The sequence below is a fragment of the Silurus meridionalis genome, chromosome 14, assembly GCF_014805685.1.
Source record: "Silurus meridionalis isolate SWU-2019-XX chromosome 14, ASM1480568v1, whole genome shotgun sequence".
In the NCBI taxonomy this organism is placed as follows: Eukaryota; Metazoa; Chordata; class Actinopteri; order Siluriformes; family Siluridae; genus Silurus; species Silurus meridionalis.
This window is the reverse complement of record NC_060897.1, coordinates 12,979,779-13,005,081: the sequence shown is the minus strand read 5'-3', so window position 1 is coordinate 13,005,081 and position 25,303 is coordinate 12,979,779. Positions and strand designations below refer to the sequence as shown.

The window sequence follows — 25,303 nt, the reverse complement described above, 5'->3', positions numbered from 1 at the left end:
TGAAAAACAGTCAGTTACCTCACCAACAACCACCACAGGGCAAAGCATTCACCAGTAATAAGATGTGACTGTGACAGATTGTTATACACAAAGAAATACAGAGACGAGCCACAAGAGTTCAAGATTGTAACCAAATGTATTCTCTGACAAAGTAATGAAAAGGTCCAAATTGGAGAAATAAAGATTCTGCTTATGGTCTAACACATACAAGCTCATGTTTTAAGTAGGGTAGGTGTAGTGTCAAGGCTTGGGCTTGCATGAGTGCATCTGAAAAACTAAAATATACTGAATCATCCTGTCTGCTAGATTACAGAAATTCAATCAATCAATATGGGACTTTAGCATGCAGCAATACGCTGACCCAAACCGTAATGCCAACTTAGTAAAATACATCAACAGGGAATAGTGGAAGATTTTATACAGGTCAGATCAATTAACAGACCGTAAGACAATTGCTATATTACATCATATATATTGCTGTATTTCATCTCCTAAAGAACAGACTGCTGGGAGAAACCACCAAAACTTGATCACCAAAAATGCTGTTTCAATGCATTTCCTCAATTAAACTTAAAGGGTCTGATACTGCAATGCCAGGCTCTGCTTTGTTTATTGCATCTGGATGTAAATATTAGGAAATGAATTTGTGATGTCACCCAAGTGTATTGTAAAAACACAATAAGGGGACTTGCTGTTTCAATACTTTTCAAGTGAATTGTATTTACCCAGAGACTGGCCAGTATATTTAGTTGTTAAGGCTCTTGAATGCATCAAATACCTGTATTCATTATTCACTAAGCAAAACAAAATGGAAAATGATTATTGAAGAAATATTAGTCCAATCAGTCCAATCCATGTGTATCAGTCCAATCCTCAGGATGGTTCAACATAGTAAATTAGATGGAAGAAGCTAAAGCAAAAGTAGAGAAACACAACAAGGATAGCATGAAGAGTTTAAGGAATATTTAAAATGAGATGTGTTGTACTGGGAATTTATCCTATATTATTTCAATATAGAGTTACTTATTGCTTCTAGAAAATTACTGTCAAAGAAAACAGAGAAAGGCATCTGTTAGATTAATGGATTATGTGTTCTAGGTTTACTGAAAGGAATGACCTAGTTCGAAATGTTCAGCTGAACAGAGATTGTTGGTGTTCTTCCAAGGACAGAATACCATAAAACTTGACTAACTGGTAACCTGTCCTTACTTGCATGTTTCTGTTTACCATCCTAAACTGTTTTCTTTTGTTGTTATATAATGATGATATTTATTATATAAAATGAAGCATTTTGTTCCTGTATAATAGTTTACGATAATAATAATAGTTTGCATTCTAAAATTGCACTTACTTAACATTTTGTAATGAAACTGTTATCAGTACTAATGACAAGACCAAATATAATATTTCTGACCAGATGAATCCCTCAAGTACAAGTCATTTTAAAACTGTCTAGTGTATATATATAACCCTAATAGGTTCAAGTTGTTCTTTTTAGATAGATAGATAGATAGATAGATAGATAGATAGATAGATAGATAGATAGATAGATAGATAGATAGATAGATAGCAAACAGAAATTATTTAAATTATATATAATTATTAGAAATATTTCACACAATCTTTTAGACTTTAATCCCACTCTTCTTTGCAGGTTCATCAAATATGTGAAGGGATCTCCTGTACACAGCACCTTTTAGGTCATTTCATAGGTTTCCAACAGGATTGAGGTCTGGGCTCTGGCTGGACCATTCCATGACTTTGATTATCCTTTTCTGAAGCCTTTCTTCATCCTGATCTTTACAATGTCTCTGTGGTGCCACATTATTTCCTGCTTATCATCAACTTATTGATGACGGTTTTGACAGTGTTCCATGGTACATTCACTGCCTCAATATTCTTTTGTATCTCTCTCCTGATTGGTACAATTTCAAAAAATTAAGTCTAGCAGTTTCTTTGGGATGTGTTTGTGGCCCATGGCTCTTAGTAGAATGCAACCCCAAACATTCAAACTAAAACTACAGCAAAATACTTTTACCTGGTTCAAATTAGAATCACTTTCACTAATGGCAGGTGTATGCCATTTACCTACAGGTCTAATTTGGAATGTGACTGGTTAACTCAGAGACCACATAAAGCCCCCATTATTATATCTGTTGATTTCTGTAACTGTTGATTCCTGTAAAGCTGCTTTGAGACAATTTCTGTTGTGAAAAGCGCTATAGAAATACACTTGACTTGACTTGAAAGGTGTGCAGAAATGGTGTTGTGAGCTTTTTTGTTGAAAATGTTCCCAATGATCAAATATTTCTTTTTTTCCTCTGGATTTTTGTTTGTTGTAAGCTGACATGTTATAAGTGTGACAGTTATGTTGTTATTTCTCCCTATATTTTAAAAAAATCTGCAATTTCATAAGTGTGTGTAGAATTTTACAATTTAAAAACACTGGATTCACTCTATAAAGGATGATGCAGCAATCCAAGGTTTGCACTTGTGTTTCTGTTCTCTTTTTGTTAACATGGGTTTCCCTGTTTCCTCCTAAATCCCACAACATACTGATATGTGGATTGGCTAAGGTAAATAGCCCCAAAATGTAAATGTATGGCATTCTATATGGGGTGTATTCTTGCCTTATGTGCAGTGCTCACAAATAGGCTCTTAATCCACTGTTATCTTCAGTAGTTTAAAGTGAAAGAGAGTGAATTTTATATCAATATAACAAACATATATAAATAAAAAAAAATACCAATGAACTGACCAAAACAGTTTAAGTTCATTTTATTCTTTAAAGAAATGCTTCTTGTACATGCATAAGCAGTATGTACAGTAAGAAAATGAAATGCTATGGATTGCAGAGCAAGTCCCAAATACAGTGCACTACAATACAGTAATTATTAGTGTGATAGTTTCTTTTCCAAATCTGTTACTAAAGTCAGAATTATTCGGATACTACACAATATTACTCTTTTGTAAGAAGAACAAATCTACTTTAAACAGCAGAGTCAAAGAATACATCTGTGTTGAGGAACAAGAAAATATGTTTCTCCTATAAAAACAGATAAGTTCAAACTGTTATTTTAAAGCACGGAAAAATAAATAGACATCAGTGGCAACAGATTTTTCTCGAAAGTCTCAGTCAGGAACAAGTGGACAACAGTGTGAGACATTTAAGTGAAGTTGTTAAACATTGCAGCAACTGCTGATTAGCTTTCTATCACTCGATAATTGTGATGGTGGAATGCCACTGTGCTTGTCTGTACAGTACCTTTATCTCTCTCACACACACACATACGCACACACAAAAGTATACGCCCAATCAATATCACCATGGTGCTGCTGCATGGGAAGGGAACACTTATCTTAATGAGTGTCTTTGATACCTATGTCCACTTTAAAGGCAGGCAAGATTTTTGACTTATATCATGAGTTCTCAAGCTGCAAATAGCTGTCTGTATAATAGCAAAAAAGGTTAGCTGTTCTACAAAGACATTGGAAAGATCAATGATACATTAGATATGTGGTTAAAAAACAAGAAACGTACTTATATAAATATGGCTTTTGACATTAAATGTTAATGTGATGCCTACATGTGATACACACTCAACTATATTTGCAGTACAGAACAATTGCTAGCTTGTTGAAAGTCACCTGTAAATTTTTTCGTATTAAAAAAAAAGGATGCCAATGATCAAATAACCAACAAAATGAAGTCTGATGTATAGAAATGAATTGCAGGTCCACACTTGAAAAAATCTTGAAGGTAACTGTGTAACTTCAGTATGTGTTAGGAGAAAATGGTACAGACCTTGAAGACTAAATACTATAATGCACTTGATTATGCAATCTGGTAGGCTAAGACTGCAACGATGAGGTGATAGAAATGCTCGTTTCAACAACAAAACTATTTGATGAGTGCGTGTGTTTGTGTGTGAGCTGCATTTTGACACAGTCTTCCCAGTATTTTACACAGTTTCTGTATCTGCTGTTTTTGCCCTCAAAAACAAATCTAGCTTGCGGGGTTACTGCTACAATCCAGCACACATTATACAACAGTGATAGTTCTCTAAATATGAAGCATTTACATTTTTGGCAGGTTTTAGCACCTGCTTCAAAACTCTGTGCACATTTAAGTTCAAAGTGAGCTTCAACTTATCGAAAGTATGAAAAAAATATCAAAGTGGCAAATAGCCACCATTAAATAAGCATAAATAGGTTTGACTATATACATATGTTCTATGTACATTTCCTGTAAAAAAACTTTAGTATTGTGCAGATTTCTAAGCAAATTACATTTACATGGTTTCTCCTAAAAGTTATTTCATAGCCCGGGCTGTTGACATTGATGCTGAGCGAGCGAGCTGTTTCCGCTGGCCTTTTGGACAACGGCGTAAAACAAAGTCATAGTTGGCTGACGTAGACATGGCATAGAAGACATTGGCTTTGTCTGGAATGATAAGCTCTAAAAAAAGAAATTCATGAATTAGAAATAATGGTGACAACAGTAACCATGGCAGTAAATGTTTAAAGAGGTTTAACACTATTTACACTCACCTTTGCCTTGAGCCAACATCTGGACAAGATTAAACTCCTGCACACTGTCATTCTCCAGGTTGTGTTTCTGCAAGGCCCTTTCGATCACCTGGGCTGTTTTTTCCTGACTTGTCAGCTACAAAAAAAAACGGCCATGGTCACTGACACAATCACAAATGTAACAGGCTTTTTGTTTTGTTGTTTTTTTCCCCCAAATTTTTTTTTTTTTATAATTTCATTATAAAAGTTCATTTATTTATTCTTACTGGCTGCATCAAGAAACAGACCCCAGGTAAAACTCACTATTTATTATATTATCATTATCTCACTATTATTTACTGGTACTTAAAATTTACTGGCAGTTTAGGAGTTGCATCATTTTAAAAACTTGCAATAAAGAAAGGGTTGGTTACATTGAATGCTTATAAAAATGCAAGCATGCTTTGGTTTTTATACAAAATGAATTATTCTGGCAAAATTCCTTTTGTATGAAACCAACGCATGTTTGGTGCAAACTATATACACCCCAACACCCAGGCAACAATCATGATGGTGTACTATCATGTGCTCAGGTATTGATAGAGCCAAATACGTATACGCAAAGTGTTGAAGAGAATCTGTTCAGAAACACATCTGTGCTAATTAGTCAATTACCAGGACAAAAACTACTTGAGGTTTGTATTTTTTCAAAGCCTGGGGAAAGCCTGGAGGGACTGTATGTCTAAGGTATCTCAGTCAGTAGGAGTAAGCTGCAGCTAGTTTGAAATCTACAATTCAAACAAGTTCATAGTCTTCTTTCAAAAATTCCTCCAGATACTGTTTATGCTTACACATCTAAATGCTAGTACAAGTAGACATGTGCCATTATCCCGATTGAGTGAATATTGATGGTGCATATGATTGATTTCTTTTCTTCCATTTACAAAGCCAATAGAACATGAACTGGATTTAACCCTCTGAGTAGATATTTTATTGACAGCTACCAGAATGTGGAGCAAAGTTCTCCAAATGTAAAAAAAAAATATAACTGAATATGTAGAAACGCGAATTGTATTTGCATAGTGATAATGTAAGCTGTGCTGCGAACAGTGGAGTTGGAGTAAAACAGTTTTTTAGGCAAAAGCTATTATTACTTTTTTTCTAATCATCAGAATGGCATGGATTCGAGGAGAACTAATTTTACATTTGAAAGACTATCATCCAAATATTATTGGATAGTTTAAAAAGCTGACAGAGATGTGGTTAAAATGGAAGCTTAATACTGGTTCAGAACCTCTTTTATTGGCTTTCAGGTTCAGTTTGACCAAGTGCGCTCCCTTCTTCTCTCTTTTCTCATAACTGATTTTTAATAATGTATTGTGTTGAATTAAAGTATTACTGCCATGCATTGGCAAGAAAGCACTCATTCTTTACTGATTGCTTTTGCACATCTATACTTTATTCATTTTTATAATATTAGCCATTATAGTACACAATGATTTATTTCTTGTTACCTAAAAGCGTTCTGTCCTCTCAGTACTTACCAGGATGCTTTTGTACATGTTGCCATTGTTTTCATTCTCCACACTGATCCTAATTATGCACGAGTCAGCCACCTGCCTGTTGTACAGGGGCAGTGAGGTCATGGAGACTGATCGCTTATGGCCAGGCTTAGAGGGAGCTATTGAAGTGGATGGTAGAGAGAGGATAAAGTTAGCATGGGTGCTGGTGGAGGAGATGGTGGAGGGGATGGTGGTGGAGCTGGTGGATGAGCTGGTGGATGAGCTGGTGGAGCTCATCGGAGAAGAGGAAGAAATGCTTTCAGCCATGTTTTGGCTGAAGCTTGAGAGTGACTAGGAGGTAAAAAGAAGAAATGTGATAAGTCAAATGAAAACATAGTTTATACAGTTATAGTTTTGGTGCAGACTGATCCAACATATCAAACCTAACACTAATTACATTCATTTCTAATGTAAAAGGCTGCAAGTGGGCACAAAAACCAGTGTGCTGCACATTTACAAATTCATATAAGGAGCTGTCTGACAATCCTCTGACTTTATAACGATTCGTAAAGACTTTTATACACGGCTCACTTTCATTGGTTTGCAATTACCATGTATATAACAACGAATTGCAAAGGTCTTGAATTTATAGCCCAGTTTTCCTTCTGTTCAGCTTCAGCTATTCACTTTTAACCACTAGGTTGGTTTTCTATATAGATCTATGGTAAAATGAATATCACACTGGCCGTAATTTAAAGAATTTAGGTGTAGCAATCTTAGGTATGTCTCTCAGAGTGGGTCTCAAGTAGTACGTGCTTAAGACGTATGATAAGGGAGTGTGACGGCTGACGTACTGAGACAACTGTGCTTTGCTTAAGTGCTGTCGACTATGAAAACAACCCTCTAGTCAAGTGCCAAGATCCAGGTTAATGTAAAATGAAGTGCATTCCACAGTCAAGCCCAGTTGAAGGGCTAACAAGACAGGAGACATTATAATAAATGTTCTAAATATGAAGATTATGACACCAATGTGTGTTAGACTAATGCATGATTTATAAAACAAGTAAGTTTACAAGTCCAGTCAAGATGAGCCAGTCCGGATTTGCAACATTTTTTTTACCAAGTTTAATAGTGTTACTGTGCTGTGATATTGATATTATGTGCTTGACTCTGTCACATAAGGACTAGACTTGTGGCCTATAATTCACAATTGAATACAATGAAAAAACCCAATATACTGCACAGGATAGAAGACTGAATGTTTATTTAGTACCTGTGCTACAAGAGGACATGACTGATTTGTGGAAAGATCCTCCATTTCAGAGCTGCTGGATCCCGAGGAAGAGACACTAATCTCGTCAGCATTCTTTTTGGAGCTCTCGGACACATTCAAGAGCCTGTCCACACACACACACACACACACACACATATATATATATTGTGTGAGATGCTGTATCGAGTATTTTATGCTTTGCTTTTGCATTAATTAGAAGATGCCTTTAAGCAGATGTTTATACTCACGAAGTGAGCCTTTTGGTAAGTGAAATGTGATTTGAGGCTGTACTGCTGGATGGTGAGCAGCTGTCCAGAGGTGGCTCCAGCTGTCTGGACAATTCATAACTGAGGACATACAGAGACAATAATGTTTGTGAAGTTTCCATTATGAAATACAAGCACTGACCACTGAACACCTATATATGTGTGTAATTATACAATTAGCCAATTATGTGGCAGCAAGTGAGGAGTTTTTGGGTAATATTCACATCAAATATGAGATTGGGGGAAATGTGATGTCTGACACTTAGATTGTGGCATGGTTGTTGGTGCATGATGGACTGGTTTGAGCATTACAGAAATCTGATTTTGCTTACAACAGTATACACATTTTACAAAGAACTGTGCAAGAAACAAAAAACATTCAGTAAACAAGCAGTTTTACGAGTGGAAATGCCCTGCCAATAAGACATTTTAGAGGAAAATAACCAGACTAGTTCAAGCTTTATGAAGCTAATAAAGTGGTCAGTGCTAAAGAAATCAGAGACAAGTTGAGCTTGGCACCAGAAGTGCAAAGAAAGATGCTTCCCCCATTAAGGCTAGTCCTTCTATTTCATTATTTGTATGTCAGAAATACCCTTAAAATATACTTTATACAGCAAGAAAGCTATCAAAGAAATGCAATTACAGACATTTGCCATTGCTGTGACCTTCACAGCATTCGGTTCATTTAGGACATATAGAATAGTAGTTTGTTTAACTTTGAAAATGGGTTATGAAAAATAACATTTTAGACCTTTCCAATATTTATTTTTCAAGTTTTTTACCCTCAAACAGAACTCCATCGATTTAAACAGTATAATCAAAATAAAAGAAGTCCTCTTGCTGGGATATGGAGACTCACCTCTCCTGATCCGTGAGCAGCTTGTGACACTGTAACCAGTCTGCAATCTGAGGATGGTGGGGTAACGTGTATTGAGAGCAGAATGCTTGGAGCTGTCGGATTTGCCACAGAATTTCATACTCCTGCAAAAAAATACATGTGCATTGATGAGGAACATGCAGGGGCCAAGGTAACATCTTGAATATACAATGTGTATATATGTATACAGAAGCAGTCATGATTTTAGTATGTACTATCGAGTTACAGAAAAACTAGATAAATGTTTCACCAAGCCAGAAGCTGTGAAACCATCTTCCTACAGTTTTAATATTGGATAGTGGAGCTTAGTGTTCAACAGCGTACAAGTATTAATGATTTAGATACTATTATAAAATTCTACAAGATTTCAGTGAAAACAAATGCAAACTGGTTTACAATATGGAAATAAAAAAAAATACTGACTAGAAGTAATCAATATGGACATTTATTAAATATTCAGAACTGCAGATCTTTCTTTTTTTATTTGCTTTGTGGGTTTTTTTTTTATGTTTTGCTTTATTTAAATAGCTGACTTTTGGTTGTCATTTGTAGACAGCATGTATACTTGTGTATTCAAGGATTTATTCATTTAAATGCATTGCAATTTAAAACTTAGTCTGTCTTACAAGCCCCTGCTGGAGGATTTTCCATGACTTCAGAATAGTCTTATCTCTAAAAGCACACCAGCGTGTAATCTTAACGTGTGCCACGTAACACCCTAGTCAATCCCAAGTGAGAGAAAAAGCCAAAAACTCACCCTCCGGCGTTTCTCAAAATTTATGAAGTCACGCTGTTTAAAAAAAGAGAATTAGAAAGTATATAAATGCATACTATAAGAATAAGACACTTTGCAATGCAGATAGAAAATACTTATATTGTGGAGCCCTTAAAAAAATAAAATGCTATTTGCTTAGATCATTCTATTGTAGCCAAGCTTTTAGATGCTGTTTTTAAACTGGCAGCTTTGAGCAAATTTTCACTTAGTTTAAAAAAAAAAAAAAAAAAAAACACCAAAGAAGTTGACAGCATTTCAGACATTACCTCCACAGTATCAGGCAGTGCTGTATCCAGCATGGTGAGTATAGTGAGATAGGTTCCCAGGTAAGGCACGACTCCACTGTTGAAGTTCTATAAAAGAGTGTTATTAGTAAGTAAACGGCAAAATATCAGTTTCACAAAATATTGAAAAAGTTTAACCAGAACATCTCAAAAAACAACAAATTTTTCCAATACAATGAATCAGTGTGTGTGTGTGTGTGTGTGTGTGTGTGTGTGTGTGTGAGAAAAGGGAGAAAGAGAGAGCGAAAGAGAGAGAAAGAGAAAGAAAGAGAAAGAGAAAGGAGATGTGGTTAGCTGCACATGATTTCTCTCAGAAGAGTTGGTCCATAAAACCCCCTAAGTAGATAGAATTCTTTCTCTTTAATATCTTAAGTTTAATGGCATTTTTGAGCCTAATATTGGATATTCCTACTTGACCTGCAGTTACCTTTTTCATGATTTTTATAATTACAGAAACCAGAATGCATGATTAGTTGAGGACTTTACCATCTGTTTGGCCAGAGGACACTGCTTGGATGTCTTGGATAAAATATTGTCCATGGTTGCCTGGCTCCCATCCTAAAACACATCAGAGACAGTTATCAGATGTATACATGTATACCTGTACTGCAAATATCTTTTATTCACAGACGTGTGGTGGACACATCATAGTGTAAGCAAGCAGGTACAATCGAATTAAACAATGCTTTCTCACACTGTGCAGCTTTAAGCAAATATTGTGCAGTGCAAAAAGCATCAATCAGAAAACACTCACTTCACACTGAATCCTAGCATGGTTCCATTACAGTGAGAACGTTCAATTTACAAACCTGATTTAAACAAACATGCTGTGTATTATGGGCTGCAGGTGATTTGACATGCAAGTTAAATAAACTGACACACACAAATGCAAAATCACATCTGGAGTGCTGCAGAAGCATGATGCATTCTAGATAATACAATGCTGAAATACAAGGAGAAAACGAAATGCTAAATACAGTGTAAAAATTTTAACTATGCAGGACAGGGTAAAATAGCTGAAAGGTTTGTAAATGCTTTCTGAAATGCAGAAGTTTTGTTATCAGTTAAACAGACTATGATTAAAAACACCTTCAGCTTTTGTTCTAAGCAGAGTTTGAGATCCAGTTATAATAATCTCCAGTAATTAACACACTCTTACTCCAGTGGAACAGAAAGTGAATCTTAAATGACTAAAACGATACAATTGTATTTGAGTCTGCAATAACAAGGCTGTGCAAACAAGAACCAAAAGAACTTCTGAGTGTGAGTGGCTCTATGTAAAGTTTGTTTTAATGCTTGATCACAGTTAACCATCTTGACACACATTAACAATGGGTATGAGGGGTGTTTCTGAAATAGTTTGCTTCAGTATTGCAACATTTTAGACAGTAATAAAGAAAATAAAATTTGTAACTGTACTTAAGTAGCATTTTGTTTACGTATCTGTGCTTTACCAGGGTATTTACATTTGAGGAAATTTTTACTTCGCTACATTTCATAGTCGAATATCTGACTTCTTACTTAACATTTTGCAAACGCTGTCATACCTTTTTATTTAGGAGTGGATAAAAGCTTAGCTGACCAAGCATGCAGCAAGCCACCAATCAGGGTAGAGCTCGCTTGGTGGTATCTACTTAGCATGAACGTACAATTCAATAGCACACAGAACATTTTGAGAGTGATGGAAGAAAATCCTGACTCTAACTTGCCACAACACCCATGGGCTTATTTGCACAATATTTTGAAGCAGTTGAAAAGAAAGTTCTGGGATCATGATCATTTTAATAGATATCAATCAGTGTTTGACTCCTTAATATCATTCTATTTATAGACTCATGTGCTAAGAGTAACATTGTCTTTTTACATAAACTGAGTTGATTAAGCTAAAGCCTTGTGACAAAAATGCTATTAGAAAATTATAGCAATAATGAATTATAGTAATTTGAATACTTACGTACATTGAAGGCAAAAACTTTAGTACTTTTACTCAAGTGAATTTTTCGATTTACTTTTTTGCACTTTTACTGGAGTAATATTTTACTAAGTGTATCACAACTTTTACTCAAGTAAATATTTTGTGTACTTCAGGCAATTCTGGTCATATATGTATGTTTTCTCCAACCTCTACAAGGATTTCTCTGCTGGTCAACACACAGTTCTCATCTGGGAACGTTTCACACAGGTTCTCAAAGGTGCTCAAACTTTCTCTGAAGAAAAAAAAAGCACAGAGTACAGGCAAAGTTTTATTAAAATTTTTTTTTTTTAGATAGAATAGGTCAGAATGTCTCTAAGTCATTTTCCACAATGGCCCCAAACTTGATTTACATTATATTTGCTGATAAAATCATGGTTCCATTCCAGGAAATTAGTTATGTTACACAAATAATATGATTCATTTACCACTCTCATAAATTCTGTAAATGTGTGCTGATTTAATGTGTACCTGCTCACTGCAGCCCAGGTCTTCCTCAGCCTGTAAATCGGGTTGGACTGGAGCGCAGACAAAATGGCCTTAAGGGAGGAGAAGTTCTTTAACTGCCTGCACTCCTGTGGGAACAAATGAAACAAACTGTTAAGATATAAAATTTAAATATATTAAATTTGAAAGGTATCATCTGCATTTGGACAGTGGTGGATTCAATTGACAGCTAGATCTGGAAATGCTGTTAACCACTGAGATTAAAATCCAGCAGTAGACACAAAGTAACATCAGGTATTTTAAACTAAATTTTACTTTAAGCAAATGATCAAACATGATCAGACCTGAGCAACACGTATCCACCTCTCGATGATTCTTGCTCTCTGGTTCAGACTGGATGATGGAGTGGATGAAGGAGATGTGACGGGGCAAAGCAGTGACGTGATGACACGGTTAGTAATAGCGTTGAACTGAGAGATGGTGGCACTAATGGTGGGCGAGAGGTTTTCCTTCTTATCTCTCTGAGACCACACACAGCCCAGACACTGGAAGGGTACTACCTTCACAAACAGCTCCTAAAAGAGCATTCATAGAAATGTGAACATTTAAAGGTTATTGGTCAGTTAAAAATAATAATGAAATAATAAACCTGACAGAAGTGGAAAATGTGCCACTGGTTATGTGTATTTAAAATGCCATTTATCTAAGCAAGGTTTCAGAATAAATCTAAATAAAAACAACAATTTGCTTGGATTTAATGTTAAGTCAGTACAGATCGTATAATTCAAAGCACATTTATACACAGACAATACACTGCTATCATTGCTACCATAGCAACATGTCCGGATCTAATATGTAACTAGCGTTACATATAGATAGCATTACATGTTCTCACTTCAAACAGAAGGCAATAAATGTCTATCCTGAAACCTTTAATTATTTTTTCAATGTTTTTAAACATTCAAACTTTATAACTCGTAATTTTTCCTTAAAACCTAACCCAGACATGTAGAAGTTTAAATACAGCTTATCCATCTCTATTCATCACACAGAAACTTCATTGATGTTAATACAATCATCTTCAATAAACATTTTATTGAGGATCCAGAGCCTATCCCAGGTCGAGGACAAGAACACACCCATAACAGGATGCCTGCTTGGTATAGTTCATAAGTGTACAGGTTATTCATTATAGCTTACTCTAAATTAAAAACATTACTACATTATTGTTTGGTTAAAAGGTTTAGAATGAAAATGTAACTAGTGACACTCACAGCATCCTGTCTGGTGAGCTGTTCGGCAAGTTCTGTGGCAGAGAAATCCATGAAGTCGCCCTGATTGGTTTCGTCATCCAAGTCCTTCTCTCCCTGACTTGACTCAAGCTCCTGCTCCCCACAGGCTTGATCTTTATTTACAGCATCTAATACAAATGGAGACAAATGGAGACAAACCCAAGATATAGCTTATATGACTTAAGGACTACTTAAGGATGTAAACAATACAAGAGCAAATGTTTAACCTTCTGCTTGAAATCTCTTGAGGAGCGCCTCGTAGCATTTAGCCAGGGCCGAAAGAGAGGTGTGTCGCCTCAGCTGCAGGCACATTAAGCGCAATGAAGAGTGCATTGGAGGATCCCTGAAATCCTCAGCAAACTCATCCAGCCAGGTCTGGAGTAGAGTCCATAGAGCACTAAAACAATGACCACATCAAAAATAAATCCTCGCAAATAATCCGACTGCACTTTACCGAGACACTTGTTTCTGACAAATAAAGGTTTAACGTCAATAAGAAATGGATCGTTTTCTAACAGCGTGATGTTCCAATGTGTTTAATTTCTCTTGAATCACAATTGGCAATGGTTTTTATCTATTAAAGAATTTAAAGCTTTTATCCATTTATATTTAGACCCATCTAATGCTGTTGAACATCTGGAAAGCAAGTTAGTTCCCATTATCACTTTCGTTATAAAAGCTATAAACAGTCGTTCCCTCACCAGCTTCTCTTTTTCTCTCTTGCTATTACTGACTTTATTCAGTCTTCATTTATAAATGTAAAGCAAACGTCTCTGATAACTACACCTTCATACCTACCTCCAAAATCTTTCCATATTCTTTTAACTGTTATTCAGAACGTTATGCCTTGCACATCTTTTTTTTCCAGAATGTTAAAAAGTAGAGCATTTTCTTTCTATTGAAAGAGCTTTAAGAGATGCAAACCCGCACCTGCATGGGTCTTACCTCTTATGGCACTTGCTGTTGTCTAGCTGTGAGTCAAGACTATCTCTATTTAAGAGAGAAAAGAAGTTATATGTGTGAAATTCTTGCCTCAATTCAAATTTATTTGGAATTCATTCATTCATTTTATTAACATAAAATCTCTCTCTCTAGTGATACAATACATAAAAGAAATGACATGTAACTACTTGCCAACTGTGTTCACAAATACATGATACAAACATGTTATCTATAATGACTGGTACTACTACATACAAGCGATCAACACTGAGCTTTTGTATTGCACCAGCAAATTATATTTTTGCACACTGTGTGCTCAGCCTTTTTCCAAAGCAACTTTCAGCAGAAATTTGGAAGTGTGGAATGTGTCTGCTTTTATTAAAGAGTAAAAGGTAAGGAGTTGATTAGAAAGAGGCTTATGGAACATAAGTATAGGGTCTTTTGAAAACCTAGACCTGGCTGTGTTGTTAGAATGTCAAATTTCTGTTGAATAATAACTTCCAAAAAAAAACTTCCTGTCTGTAACATAATGGAAATCTTACCCAGGGAACTTTGGAGATTGGTAATTTCGAGTTCAAGGCAATAGTTTTCTAGTGAAATACCATGAAGAATAATAACATAAACCTGATTATAACAAAAGCAGGAACTTTGGATAGAACAGAACGATGCAAAACACACTCACATTCATACACAATTTTAATCACTCACACATACCGCTGGAAAAGCATCTCAATGAGTTTGGTGGTGCTGATGAAGGTCCGGTATGTAGAAAGAAGTATTCTCCCATAGTCCTGCTCTTGGCAGCAGGGGTCAAGCAGGTGATCCACCACACGATTCAGGGTGGCTGCTTTCAGTCTCCGGAATTTAGATGTACGGTATTGAACGTACGCAGAGCAGGAAGAGGCCACGGCTGCCTCATCGGCCTCGTCTGACTGCTGTACTGGCTCTCTGCGCAGTGTGATGCCGAACACGGCGCCATCCTCAAACTCCTCACCCCACTCCTGAACTGGGTCCTTATATAAACCACAAACAGAACAAACAGATTTCTGGCGAGTGATGAAGTTTCTAATTCTGATAATGATTCAAGATTAAAGCATAGAACCAACCTTTTTTTTTTTTATTTTGAAAAAATGATATATGGTATATTGGGAAGAAAAAGGGCCATTTTGGAAAGCAAAATACTACAGTGTATGGGTTCATAGCAATGGTAGCTCACATACAGAGCTAACAGGTCCATAAATATTTGGACATCAAGATTTTGTAATTAAAGCTGCCTATTTTATTACAGCTGAAATTAAATAATCCTGAAAGTGTGTTTTATATTGAGAGTTTGAAAAAATAAATCTCGTCATTTTATCTGCTTATTTTGTTGTCCAAATATTAATGAACCTATCAGTTATTATTTTTGTAAAAAGCAATATTTCAATATTTAATGTAGTAATATTAGATATAATGAATCCAGGCTAAAGCAACTGATTCTGCTCATACAGATGTTTTGTCTATTCTGTGCTACACCAACCCAAGTGTTTGGAAAAACTTATGATAATTATGTTTAGAGAATTTGAAAATAGCAATAATTATAGAAACCTATTTGTAGTGGGATCAGGGTATTTGGGCAATAGATGGGCAAAGTTTTTAGCCTTAACATGGATGTGCAATGTAATATCAGTATACTGTGTACCACTCATCTGATACTTTGTATTTCGAGTATTTGACACCATAAACAGACACACACACACACAAAACAAGTATTTAAAAAAATAAACACACAAAACAGCCATAAAAACACAATTATAGATAATTATAGATTGTCCATTTGAAACCTGAAAAAGTGATCTTACTATTTATAAAAAAAATTGTAATTTCTTCCAACACGATATTTTTCCAACAAGCATATTTTCAAAATTATGCACCACATAATTATTATAATATATTTCTAAAAAGACTTATCTTGCTACACTGTGTATCACTCAAAACAGAGGTCACACTAGGTTTCCAGGCTGAGCTAAATCTAAGACTGGCTCAGAGCAACACAGAAAAGTATAGCTCATATGCTGTTTACATGATACACCACGGTAGAATCCATGATATATTTTGCAGTGTTTATATCTAAACCAATAGGGACCTGCACACAGAATACAGCAGAAAAGGAGACAGAAAAATTAGGTGTGGGATTTCAATCAAGCTTCATGGACAAAGTGTAAATCATATGCAACAGGGAGCATGAGTTTGTGTTGTGTGTGTACTACAGAGTGTTTACAGAAACAAAATAGATGGAGAATATAGGTGTGTATCTACTTAATGTGAAGATTGAATAGAGAATAGCAGATAATATGGTTAACAAGCTAGAATATATTTTGTCCTTGTGATTAAATAAATGATTTAAAAAAAATAAGAAAAGTTTTTGGTTTTTCATGTGCTCAATGAAATGTGACAAGGCCTGAAAAACCACTAAGAACTCAACTCAAGACAGCTATTCTTTTAAAAACGACCACAAAGTAGATCCACTTTAGAAAACCAGAAAACCTTTGTCACAGCAGACTGTAGACACTTGTATACATGACTTTTAATGAGGAGCCATTTTCTCATCGGAACGTCAACCATATCCAACATTTCTGTTTAGTCGACCCAAAGCTACCTGCATTCTCCAGGCGATTGTGTTTACAATAACAACAGCATGGACTGGGCAGTCAGCTAAAAGAAGAGCCATGCAGCCCACAGCAAACATTCAAAGAGATGCTCATCACACACTAACCCCTCTCAAAGATCTGGTCCAACGAGTCAGCAAAAGAGTACATGCAGTACAGTACAGCACAAGTCAACACATGAATCACGAGTCTCTGCTGAGTAACCAAACTGCACACCGCCAGAAAAAGCTCATAATGAGCACTTGCGCTGTTTTAGACTACTGTTTATGGTCTGTTAGTGTCAGGCTATACAGACAGAGACAATACCAAAACAAACACGCAAGTCCACACAGAAGCAGCGCTGAAGAATGGAATCGTTTATTTGATCAGTTTCAAGTGATATAACTGTGCCGTAAGTGCACTAAACTCATCTTCATGAACCATAAAACAAGCATGTGTTACTTGGTTTAATCATATTGTATTGGATACCACACATAAACCAGGATTAACCAATCAAAGTGATGCATTTATCACTTTATTTTTCACTGTAATTCATATTAGATAAACATTTTTTTTTTTTTTTAGTAGATCTGTCAAAGTTGTCATTCCTTTATTGACATTATTAATATAGCAAGATTAGCTGTCGGTAAATTGGGCCTATACAGCATCTGACATCCAACCAAAATGCGTGTGCATGTCACACTTCACTTTTATTTAACATATTTTCCCATCCACAATCATATTAATATCTGGCTTCTCCACTGTATCAACTGTACAAAAGATGGTCATGGATACAAAGATAAACAATATAATAATGAATACATCTGTGACTATTTCAAACTAGTATATTCTGTAGTTATTACATATGCTAATATAAAATGTTTTCCACTCACAATGGCTCTATCAGTTTTGTGCCTCACGCTCAAATGTACCAAACCTTTTCAGTTTTACTGCTATGTGAACACCTCGGTTACTTCTGATTTGCCAGCTCTTTGGTCCAATTCCAGCTCCAGCTCGGACACAAGTTCATTATAGGATCTGATGAATATGCATGAATATGCATTTAATGTGTGTCCATTGTTTAATGTAAATGAATGAACCCAGCAAGTCAAAAGAAGCATCATCCAGAAATGGTTCAAAGAAACACCTGGAACATTAAAACAGGACATGTCACAAGAGTGAGGTGGGTGGCATCAGAAGCAAAAGAATAAGCATGTATTCATGCTAAACAAATCTGGCCTTGTTCCCTGAATTCTGAACACTTCTGATTTTTAAGTGCAGCTTAAATTTTCTTCCAGCTGCTTGCTTAGTTGCCTTATATCTACAGTCCTCCAGATATGTCACAATCCAGCTCTAAAGAAATCTGGATTTAATGTCCATTTCTGCTAAAGAGCTTTATTAGTTATATGCAGTAGAACATTGGGAATAATACAGAAGGATTGATATATATTATTTATATACATTCCTATTCAGTGTTACCCAGAAGAGGATGTGCTTCCCTTTGAGTCTGGTTCCTCTTAAGATTCCTTCATGTTATCTCAAGAAGTCTCACCACTGTCACCTCTGGCTTGATCATTAGGACTCCAAATCTACTTCCATATTTCTATAAAGATGCTTTGTGGAAATATCTACACAAAGAAAGGGCTACACGATTAAATTGAAACTTAACGGTAGTTACTACAACAGTCCAATCTATAAAACCTGGTCCAGTTCATATGATTTCAGTTTCTCTCAAAATGTAGCCCTCACTTATAGCTTGCAACTATACTATGCAAGGTCGAGTCATGTTCCTTGCTCGATACAATCAGGGCCAAGAGTGTCAAGTTGCATCTCAAACATGCAGGCATGGAAAGAACATCCAGACGGACAGCATAACGCTGAACTTTATCACGTCACAAATCTCTGTTCTTTTACATGACACACGGATCATATGGTGACTAGTATGCTAACACATGCCGTCATTAATATGTTGCTGTCAAAGACAAGATCAAAGTGACATGGCAGCACACATTTTTAGGAGAACAGAGAATTCAGACAAATAAGAGATGTTGTTTTTATATTTATGGTATATTTATGTGATTTAATCCTTAAACCGAATCACTGAGTTACAATGAGAGTGAAGCAAGCTGCTGAACAAACTGCTTTTATACATACTGATGGCTCATGTTTGTCCCAGAGAGACAAAGGCACACAGTGGTCAAGCAAAAGCACATAATGCCTATGGCCTAAAGACAAATCAACCATGGGGGAGTTTTGCATTGTCTGTGCGTCATCATTTGACAATGACACACACAAAGAAGAAAGCAGCACTGAACCTCGGAAACATCAATATTAAAACAGCATTTCTTTTTCTTATGGAATAATGACATCTATGGAGATCTGTGTGGTGAGTCTACAAACATCATTTCACCCTTATATTCTGATAGACATGGAAATTATTTACTTAGCATGGTATTTACATGAGTTGAGGAAATGAAGCAACATGGATCAGAGAGACAGAAAGAGCAGGCTGTGTCAACAAATATCTTAAGTAATAAACACAACACGACCGAGTCACGGTCAACAAGATCATCCAGGAGCCTGTTGAGGAATATGTTCCGAGAAAATTCAAATCAATGCAAATTTTGTACTTAGCTCAAATGCGTTCAATCAGGGTGAAAATGTAGTGTAAGCTTGTGGCCCTCAAGTGTTGTCCTGCACTTTTGTGGTCATGCAAACTGAAAGTCCAATAGTTCTCTATCCCTCAACCCCAAATCCTTTTCATTTCTCAACCCAAACTGCTCTCAATCTCTCAACCCAAACTCCTAATCATCAATCAACTCAAAAGCACTGTGTGCCCTCCATGTCGAGTGCTGCCTCACACACACACACACACACACACACACACACACACACACAGCGGTGATATATGAAGGGCAGGTGTGCATACAGTGAGGACTATTTCAAGAGCATTCATTTGCTTGCAGTCTATTACGTGTCCTCATCAGACCTCAAGCAGAGAACCAATATGTATTACGAAGAGGAGCAGTAGTGCTTGATCAAACTATCAGAAGTGCATTAAATCAGGCAAATTAAACAAACGCAGCAATAAATGCAACCTTACCATGGTTAACTCCCATTTTCCCATCTCTTTCAGAAACGTCCGACCCAAAAACCTACGGTGCAACTGCGTCCATGTTCATATCCCGTTTAACAAAACTGGCATGAAACCATTACCTCTGCATTCTCCATACAATATAAAGCTCAATCATGGCATTATTAATCCAGAACTAAAACTATTTTTAAGAAGATAGTCCTGTTACAAATCTAAAAGTTGCTCGAGAAAAAAAACGCCTAAAAACCGAAAGTCGGATATAAGGATCGAGTCTCTTGCTGTCTTGTCCCTGCGCGCGCGCCTCCTGCCAACACCAAGTCCCACTGCGCTCCTCAACCCGGCGAGTGCACTGTACCTGTCACCACGAGGGCCAGGCTTAAAGAAAGAGCTGCTCTTTCATTGGTTGCTGCCACTGTGGGTGTGGCCTTTAGGGTAAAATTTTATAAGGTAAACTTCCATAGCCACAATTTTAGTTTACAGTAGTGAGAAGCTCTTTAAGGCTCATAAAATAACAAAAAGAAGAAAAACAACTACAACAACGATAATAAGCATGGTGTGCTGGTGCTATAAAAATATTAAAAAAATCTATTAAAAAAATAGGAAAATAAAATAAAGTAATAAAGATAAAGACAATAACATTCTGATATAATTACAATTGCCATAAATGCTATTTGCCACTGGATAAGGTACATTGAAATATTACATGTAAGCAACTATTTAAAAAGGGATAGATAGATAGATTACATTTAATAAAAAAAAAAAAATAACAGGATAGCACAGAAAAGGACACAGGAAAACATTGCTTTATATATTATATATATAAAAAAAATTTACTCAAATACTTAAAAAGAATTATTAAAAACAATAACAATGATGAATTGACTGTTCTTTTTTTGCACTATACAAATATGTTCTGTTAATTCACTGGGCTTCAAACAGGCTACAAAATATCTATGTTGCTGTTTTGTTGTTTTTACTGCATGAAAAATGATTATACTGCTGGCTTGCTCATTAGGGATACATTTACATGCATTAATATACAAGTTACATTATAAATCTACTGAATTCTGTAAGGCTGCTTAGGTACATTAAAAGTGCTACACAAATATAAATTGAATTGTATAAATCATATATACTTCGAGTCCAAGGTGACGAAGCCAACCGCACAAAATATATATATTTGCAATTAAGACAACTACGTAAACATCAACCAAGAAATGGTACAAAGTTGTAAACAAACAAAAACTTAATGCACATGAAATAAAAGCAACAAAAAGGCTCCAAGAAAACAGTTCTTAGAAGCTACAATGCAATATACTTATGAGTAACGATAGTAATGTAATAAGTAATACATTTGTAGGTTGCTCATTAGTTTCAAGTCATTTATAATCTAATTCATATTACATACCCTGGTTCATAAAGGCTCACTTTCCAGTCTAGTGGAGAGGAAAAAGAAGCCAGGAAGACATTTTTGCTTTATGACGGAACAAGAGGAAATAACCCTCCCTGTAGAGGATGGATAAATTGAATGGATCATAATGGTTCAAAACAACATTAAGCCTTAACTTAGTGTTTTTAAGTTTTACCTATTAAAAAGATGCCAGTAATTATAACACTTTCGCAGAAATAAAAAGCTTTCCTTTAAGAAATGTTCTTACATTTTTAATATTAACTTTATTACATCATGCATGTTTGTTTAAGCATTATTTCAATGCATGTGATATTCATTTGTCATTCACTTTATATACATTTCAAATATACAGAGACGAATATAAGAGTGAAAGAAGGTGCACACAGGTGGACTATGTTCTATGCAGGAGATGCAACCTGAAAGAGATTGGAGACTGTAGGGTGTTGGCAGGGGATTGTGTAATCAACCAGCATCGGATGGTGGTTTGTAGGATGGTTTGGAGGTGAAGAAAAAAGGAGAGTTATGACTGAAAAAATAATAGGATGGTGAAAACTGAAAGAGGAACACTGTAGTTCAGGGAAAAGGTCAGACAGGGGCTCAGTGGTACAGAATAGGTGCTGGATGATTGGGCAACTACTACAGAAGTGATAAAAAAAAAAAAAAAAACAGCTAGGAAGGTACTTGGTGTGACATCTGGAAATAAAAAGGAAGACAGAGATGTGGTGGTGGAATAAGAAAGTGCAGGAAAGCATAAGGAGAAAGTGGTGAAACAAAATTGGGATCGACAAAGAGATGTGAAAAGTAGGCAGGAGTACAAGGAGATGCAGCAGCAGGTGAAGAGGGAAGTGGCGAAAGCCAAGGAAAAGGCATATGAGGAGCTGTATGAGAAGTCGGACACTTAGGAAGGAGAAAAGGATTCATACCGATTGGCCAGGCAGAGAGACCGAGCTGGGAAGGATGTGCTGCAAGTTAGAGCAATAAAGGATGGAGATTGAAATGTGTTGACTAGTGAGGAGAGTGTGTTGAGAAGATGGAGGGAGTATTTTGAGCAGCTGATGAATGATGAAAATAAAAGAGATAGAAGGAAGGATGCTGTGGAGATGGTGAAGCAGGAAGTAAATAGGATTAATAAGGAGGAAGTGAGAGCAGCGATGAAGAGGATGAAGAGTGGAAAGTCGTTTGGACCAGATGACATACCAGTAGAAGCATGGAGATGTTTAGGAGAGATGGCAGTCGAGTTTTTACCCAGATTGTTTAATAGGATTTTTTAAGGTGAGAGGATGCCTGAGGAATGGAGGAGGAGTGTGCTGGTATCGTTTATTAAGAATAAGGGAGATGTGCAGACCTGCAGTAACTACAGGGGAATAAAGTTGATTACACCATGAAGTTATGTGAGAGAGTAGTGGAAGTCAGGCTAAAAGAAGAGGTGACCATCTGTGAGCAACAGTATGGTTTCATGCTGAGGAAGAGCACTACAGTGTATCAGAGAAGTATGAGGGCGAGAGAGGTGCAGGACATGTTTGAGGACAGAGTGACAGCAGTCAAGTGTGCAGTAGGAACTACAGACTGGTTGAAGGTGGAGGTTGGACTGCATCAAGGATCAGCTCTAAGCCCTTTCCTGTTTGCAGTGGTGATGGACCGGTTGACGGATGAGGTCAGACAGGAGTCTCCATGGACTATGATGTTTGCGGATAATATTGTGATTTGTGGTGAGAGTAGGGAGCAGGTTGAGAAGAGCCTGGAGAGGTGGAGGTACATGCTGGAGAGAAGGGGAATGAAAGTCAGTAGGAGTAAGACAGAGTACATGTGTGTGTATGAGTGGAAGGGCAGTGGAGTGGGGCGGTTGCAGGGAGAAGAGGTGGTGAATGTGGAGGAGGTCAGGTACCTGGGGTCAACAGTGCAAAGTAATGTAGTGTGTGTTAATGAAGTGAAGAAAAGAGTGCATGCAGGGTGGAGTGGGTGGAGAAGAGTGGCAGGAGTGATTTGTGATAGAAGAGTATCTGCAAGAGTGAAAGGGAAAGTTTATAGGACTGTGGTGAGACCTGCAATGTTGTATGGTTTAGAGACAGTGACATTGAGTAAAAGACAGGAGGTGGAGCTGGAGGCAGCAGAGCTGAAGATGCTGAGATTTTTTGTGACAAGGATGGACAGGATTAGAAATTAGTTTATTAAAAAAGCTGTGCATGTAGGATGTTTTGGTTTGGACATGTGCAGAGGAGGGACATGGGGTACATTGGTAGAAGAATTCTGAGGATGGAGCCACCAGAAAAGAGGAAGGCCAAGTAGGAGGTTTATGGATGCAGTGAAGGAAAGGCATGCAGGTAGTTTGTTTAAAAGATGTAGAGGACAGTAGTTTTCTTTCTTTCCCTCAGATACCACAGCTTCCGCTCAGATCTCATATCACGCTTGACAGACATATCTTCTAAAGACTAAAACGCAACCTCAGCAAAACAGAACTGCTGGTCATCCCAGGTGATTCATCTCCAGGTCAAGATCTCAGAATAACCCTTTATGACTCTCTGCTCTCCTTTTCAGCCACTGCTCGTAACCTTGGGGTAACTATGGACAATCAACTGTCCTTCTCACGTTACTAACGTGGCTCGTTCTTGTCGATTTCTCCCTTTACAACATCCGAAGGATTCAACCATTTCTGTCCACACAGGCTGCCCAGGTGCTTGTTCAGTCTCTCGACAACGGCAACTTTCTGCTGGCAGGTCTTCCCCTGAACGCTATTCATCCACTGCAAATGATCTACAATGCAGCTGCACGACTTGTTTTCAATCTGTTCAAATCTTCTCCCACCTCACTGATGCGCGCCCTTCACTGGCTTCCAGTAGCTGCACGTATCAGATAAAACCCTGATGCTTGCCTACAAGGGCAAAAATATACCAGCACCATCTTACCTCAGAAACCTCAATACACCTTGCACTGCACCACGCTGTCCGAGATCCTCCAGCACTGCTCGACTGGTACCACCTTCTCTCAGAATGAGAGGTATGTATACTTCAATGCTATGTATTCTTCTCTGTTCCGGCACCGAGGCGTTGGAATGAACTTCCCCAAGATGTCTGTACAGCGGAGTCCCTAGCTATCTTTAAGTGACGGTTGAAGACCTACCTCTTCCTGAAACACTTAAATTAGCACTTTCCAAGTTTGCTTTGTAGAATTCAAGAGTTATATTATGTTTGTAATCTAGCATACCAGTGTAGATGTAGCAAATGTAACTGTAGTATGGCGAAGAACGTTATAAACATTTTAATAAAAAGATAAACAGGTTATTTCAGCTTCAAATGTTCTAGACATTAAGAAAATTTTATGTAATTACATTTTAGCAACCCAAACTCAAGAAGCTACCCAGGCAAACAAAATCATGTTTATAATTTAATGTGTAACTCTAAATTGAACAAGTCAAATATAATTTACCAAACATGTATTAAAGCAAACGGGTCAAAATGTACAGTATTTTTACTGTACCTTTACTTTTAACAGATTAGAGGACATTACTATGACTGATATATACATAAGATACTGAAGAAACAACCATAACCAGCCATCCTTATACATCTTGCACTATAAATATTTTGCTGTGTGAAAGTTTAGTTATTAGTTTTAGGGGGCAAACACTTTTTCACACAGGGACATGTAGTTTTGGAGTTTGTTTTCCCTTAATAATACAAACCTTCATTTAAAAACTGCATGTTGTGTTCACTTGTCATCTTTTATACTAATATTGAAATTAGTTTGATGAGCTGAAACATTCGTGACAAACATGCAAAAAAAAAAAAAAAAAAAAAAGTTTTCACACCACTGTGTATTTATTCACACACGATAATTATATACATTCCTAACACTGGCACAAATAGAAAGGAAATTGTATATGTACACACTCACCGTTACGGAACCGGCGCACAGCTGTAGCACAGGAAAAACCTTGAGAAGTGACCCAGCCTTGACTTAAAAAAAAATAAAAAATCCCTACCGCTCATATTCTCTTACTGTGAGAATAAAAGTGCTTATCACACAAAAGAACTT

At 36.7% G+C, this 25,303-nt stretch overlaps 1 protein-coding gene across 1 annotated transcript; it reads right to left on the bottom strand.

Moving 5' to 3' along the window:
- Window positions 1-2,761: 2,761 nt before the first annotated feature.
- LOC124396847 (ral guanine nucleotide dissociation stimulator-like 1) lies at window positions 2,762-20,195 on the bottom strand. The gene is made up of 17 exons (XM_046866190.1): window positions 19,870-20,195; window positions 14,854-15,152; window positions 14,143-14,187; window positions 13,425-13,594; window positions 13,180-13,325; window positions 12,250-12,480; window positions 11,930-12,033; window positions 11,609-11,693; window positions 9,973-10,044; window positions 9,469-9,555; window positions 9,185-9,217; window positions 8,410-8,531; window positions 7,533-7,631; window positions 7,285-7,408; window positions 6,054-6,362; window positions 4,552-4,666; window positions 2,762-4,459 (listed from the first exon to the last, which is right to left on the bottom strand). Exons 1-17 carry the CDS (start codon window positions 19,891-19,893, stop codon window positions 4,314-4,316), a joined length of 2,211 nt encoding a protein of 736 aa, XP_046722146.1. The 5' UTR covers window positions 19,894-20,195; the 3' UTR covers window positions 2,762-4,313.
- Between the last annotated feature and the right edge of the window lie 5,108 nt (window positions 20,196-25,303).

What these genes read in the sequence shown, in the direction of transcription:
- LOC124396847 (XM_046866190.1), bottom strand. Translation starts at nt 19,893, where the DNA reads ATGGGAAAATGGGAGTTAACCATG. An exon ending in GGTGGATACGTGTTGCTCAG is followed by an intron (nt 12,034 to 12,249) that starts GTCTGATCATGT and finishes TTGTTCCCACAG; the next exon opens with GAGTGCAGGCAGTTAAAGAA. An exon ending in CATGTCCTCTTGTAGCACAG is followed by an intron (nt 6,363 to 7,284) that starts GTACTAAATAAA and finishes TTTACCTCCTAG; the next exon opens with TCACTCTCAAGCTTCAGCCA.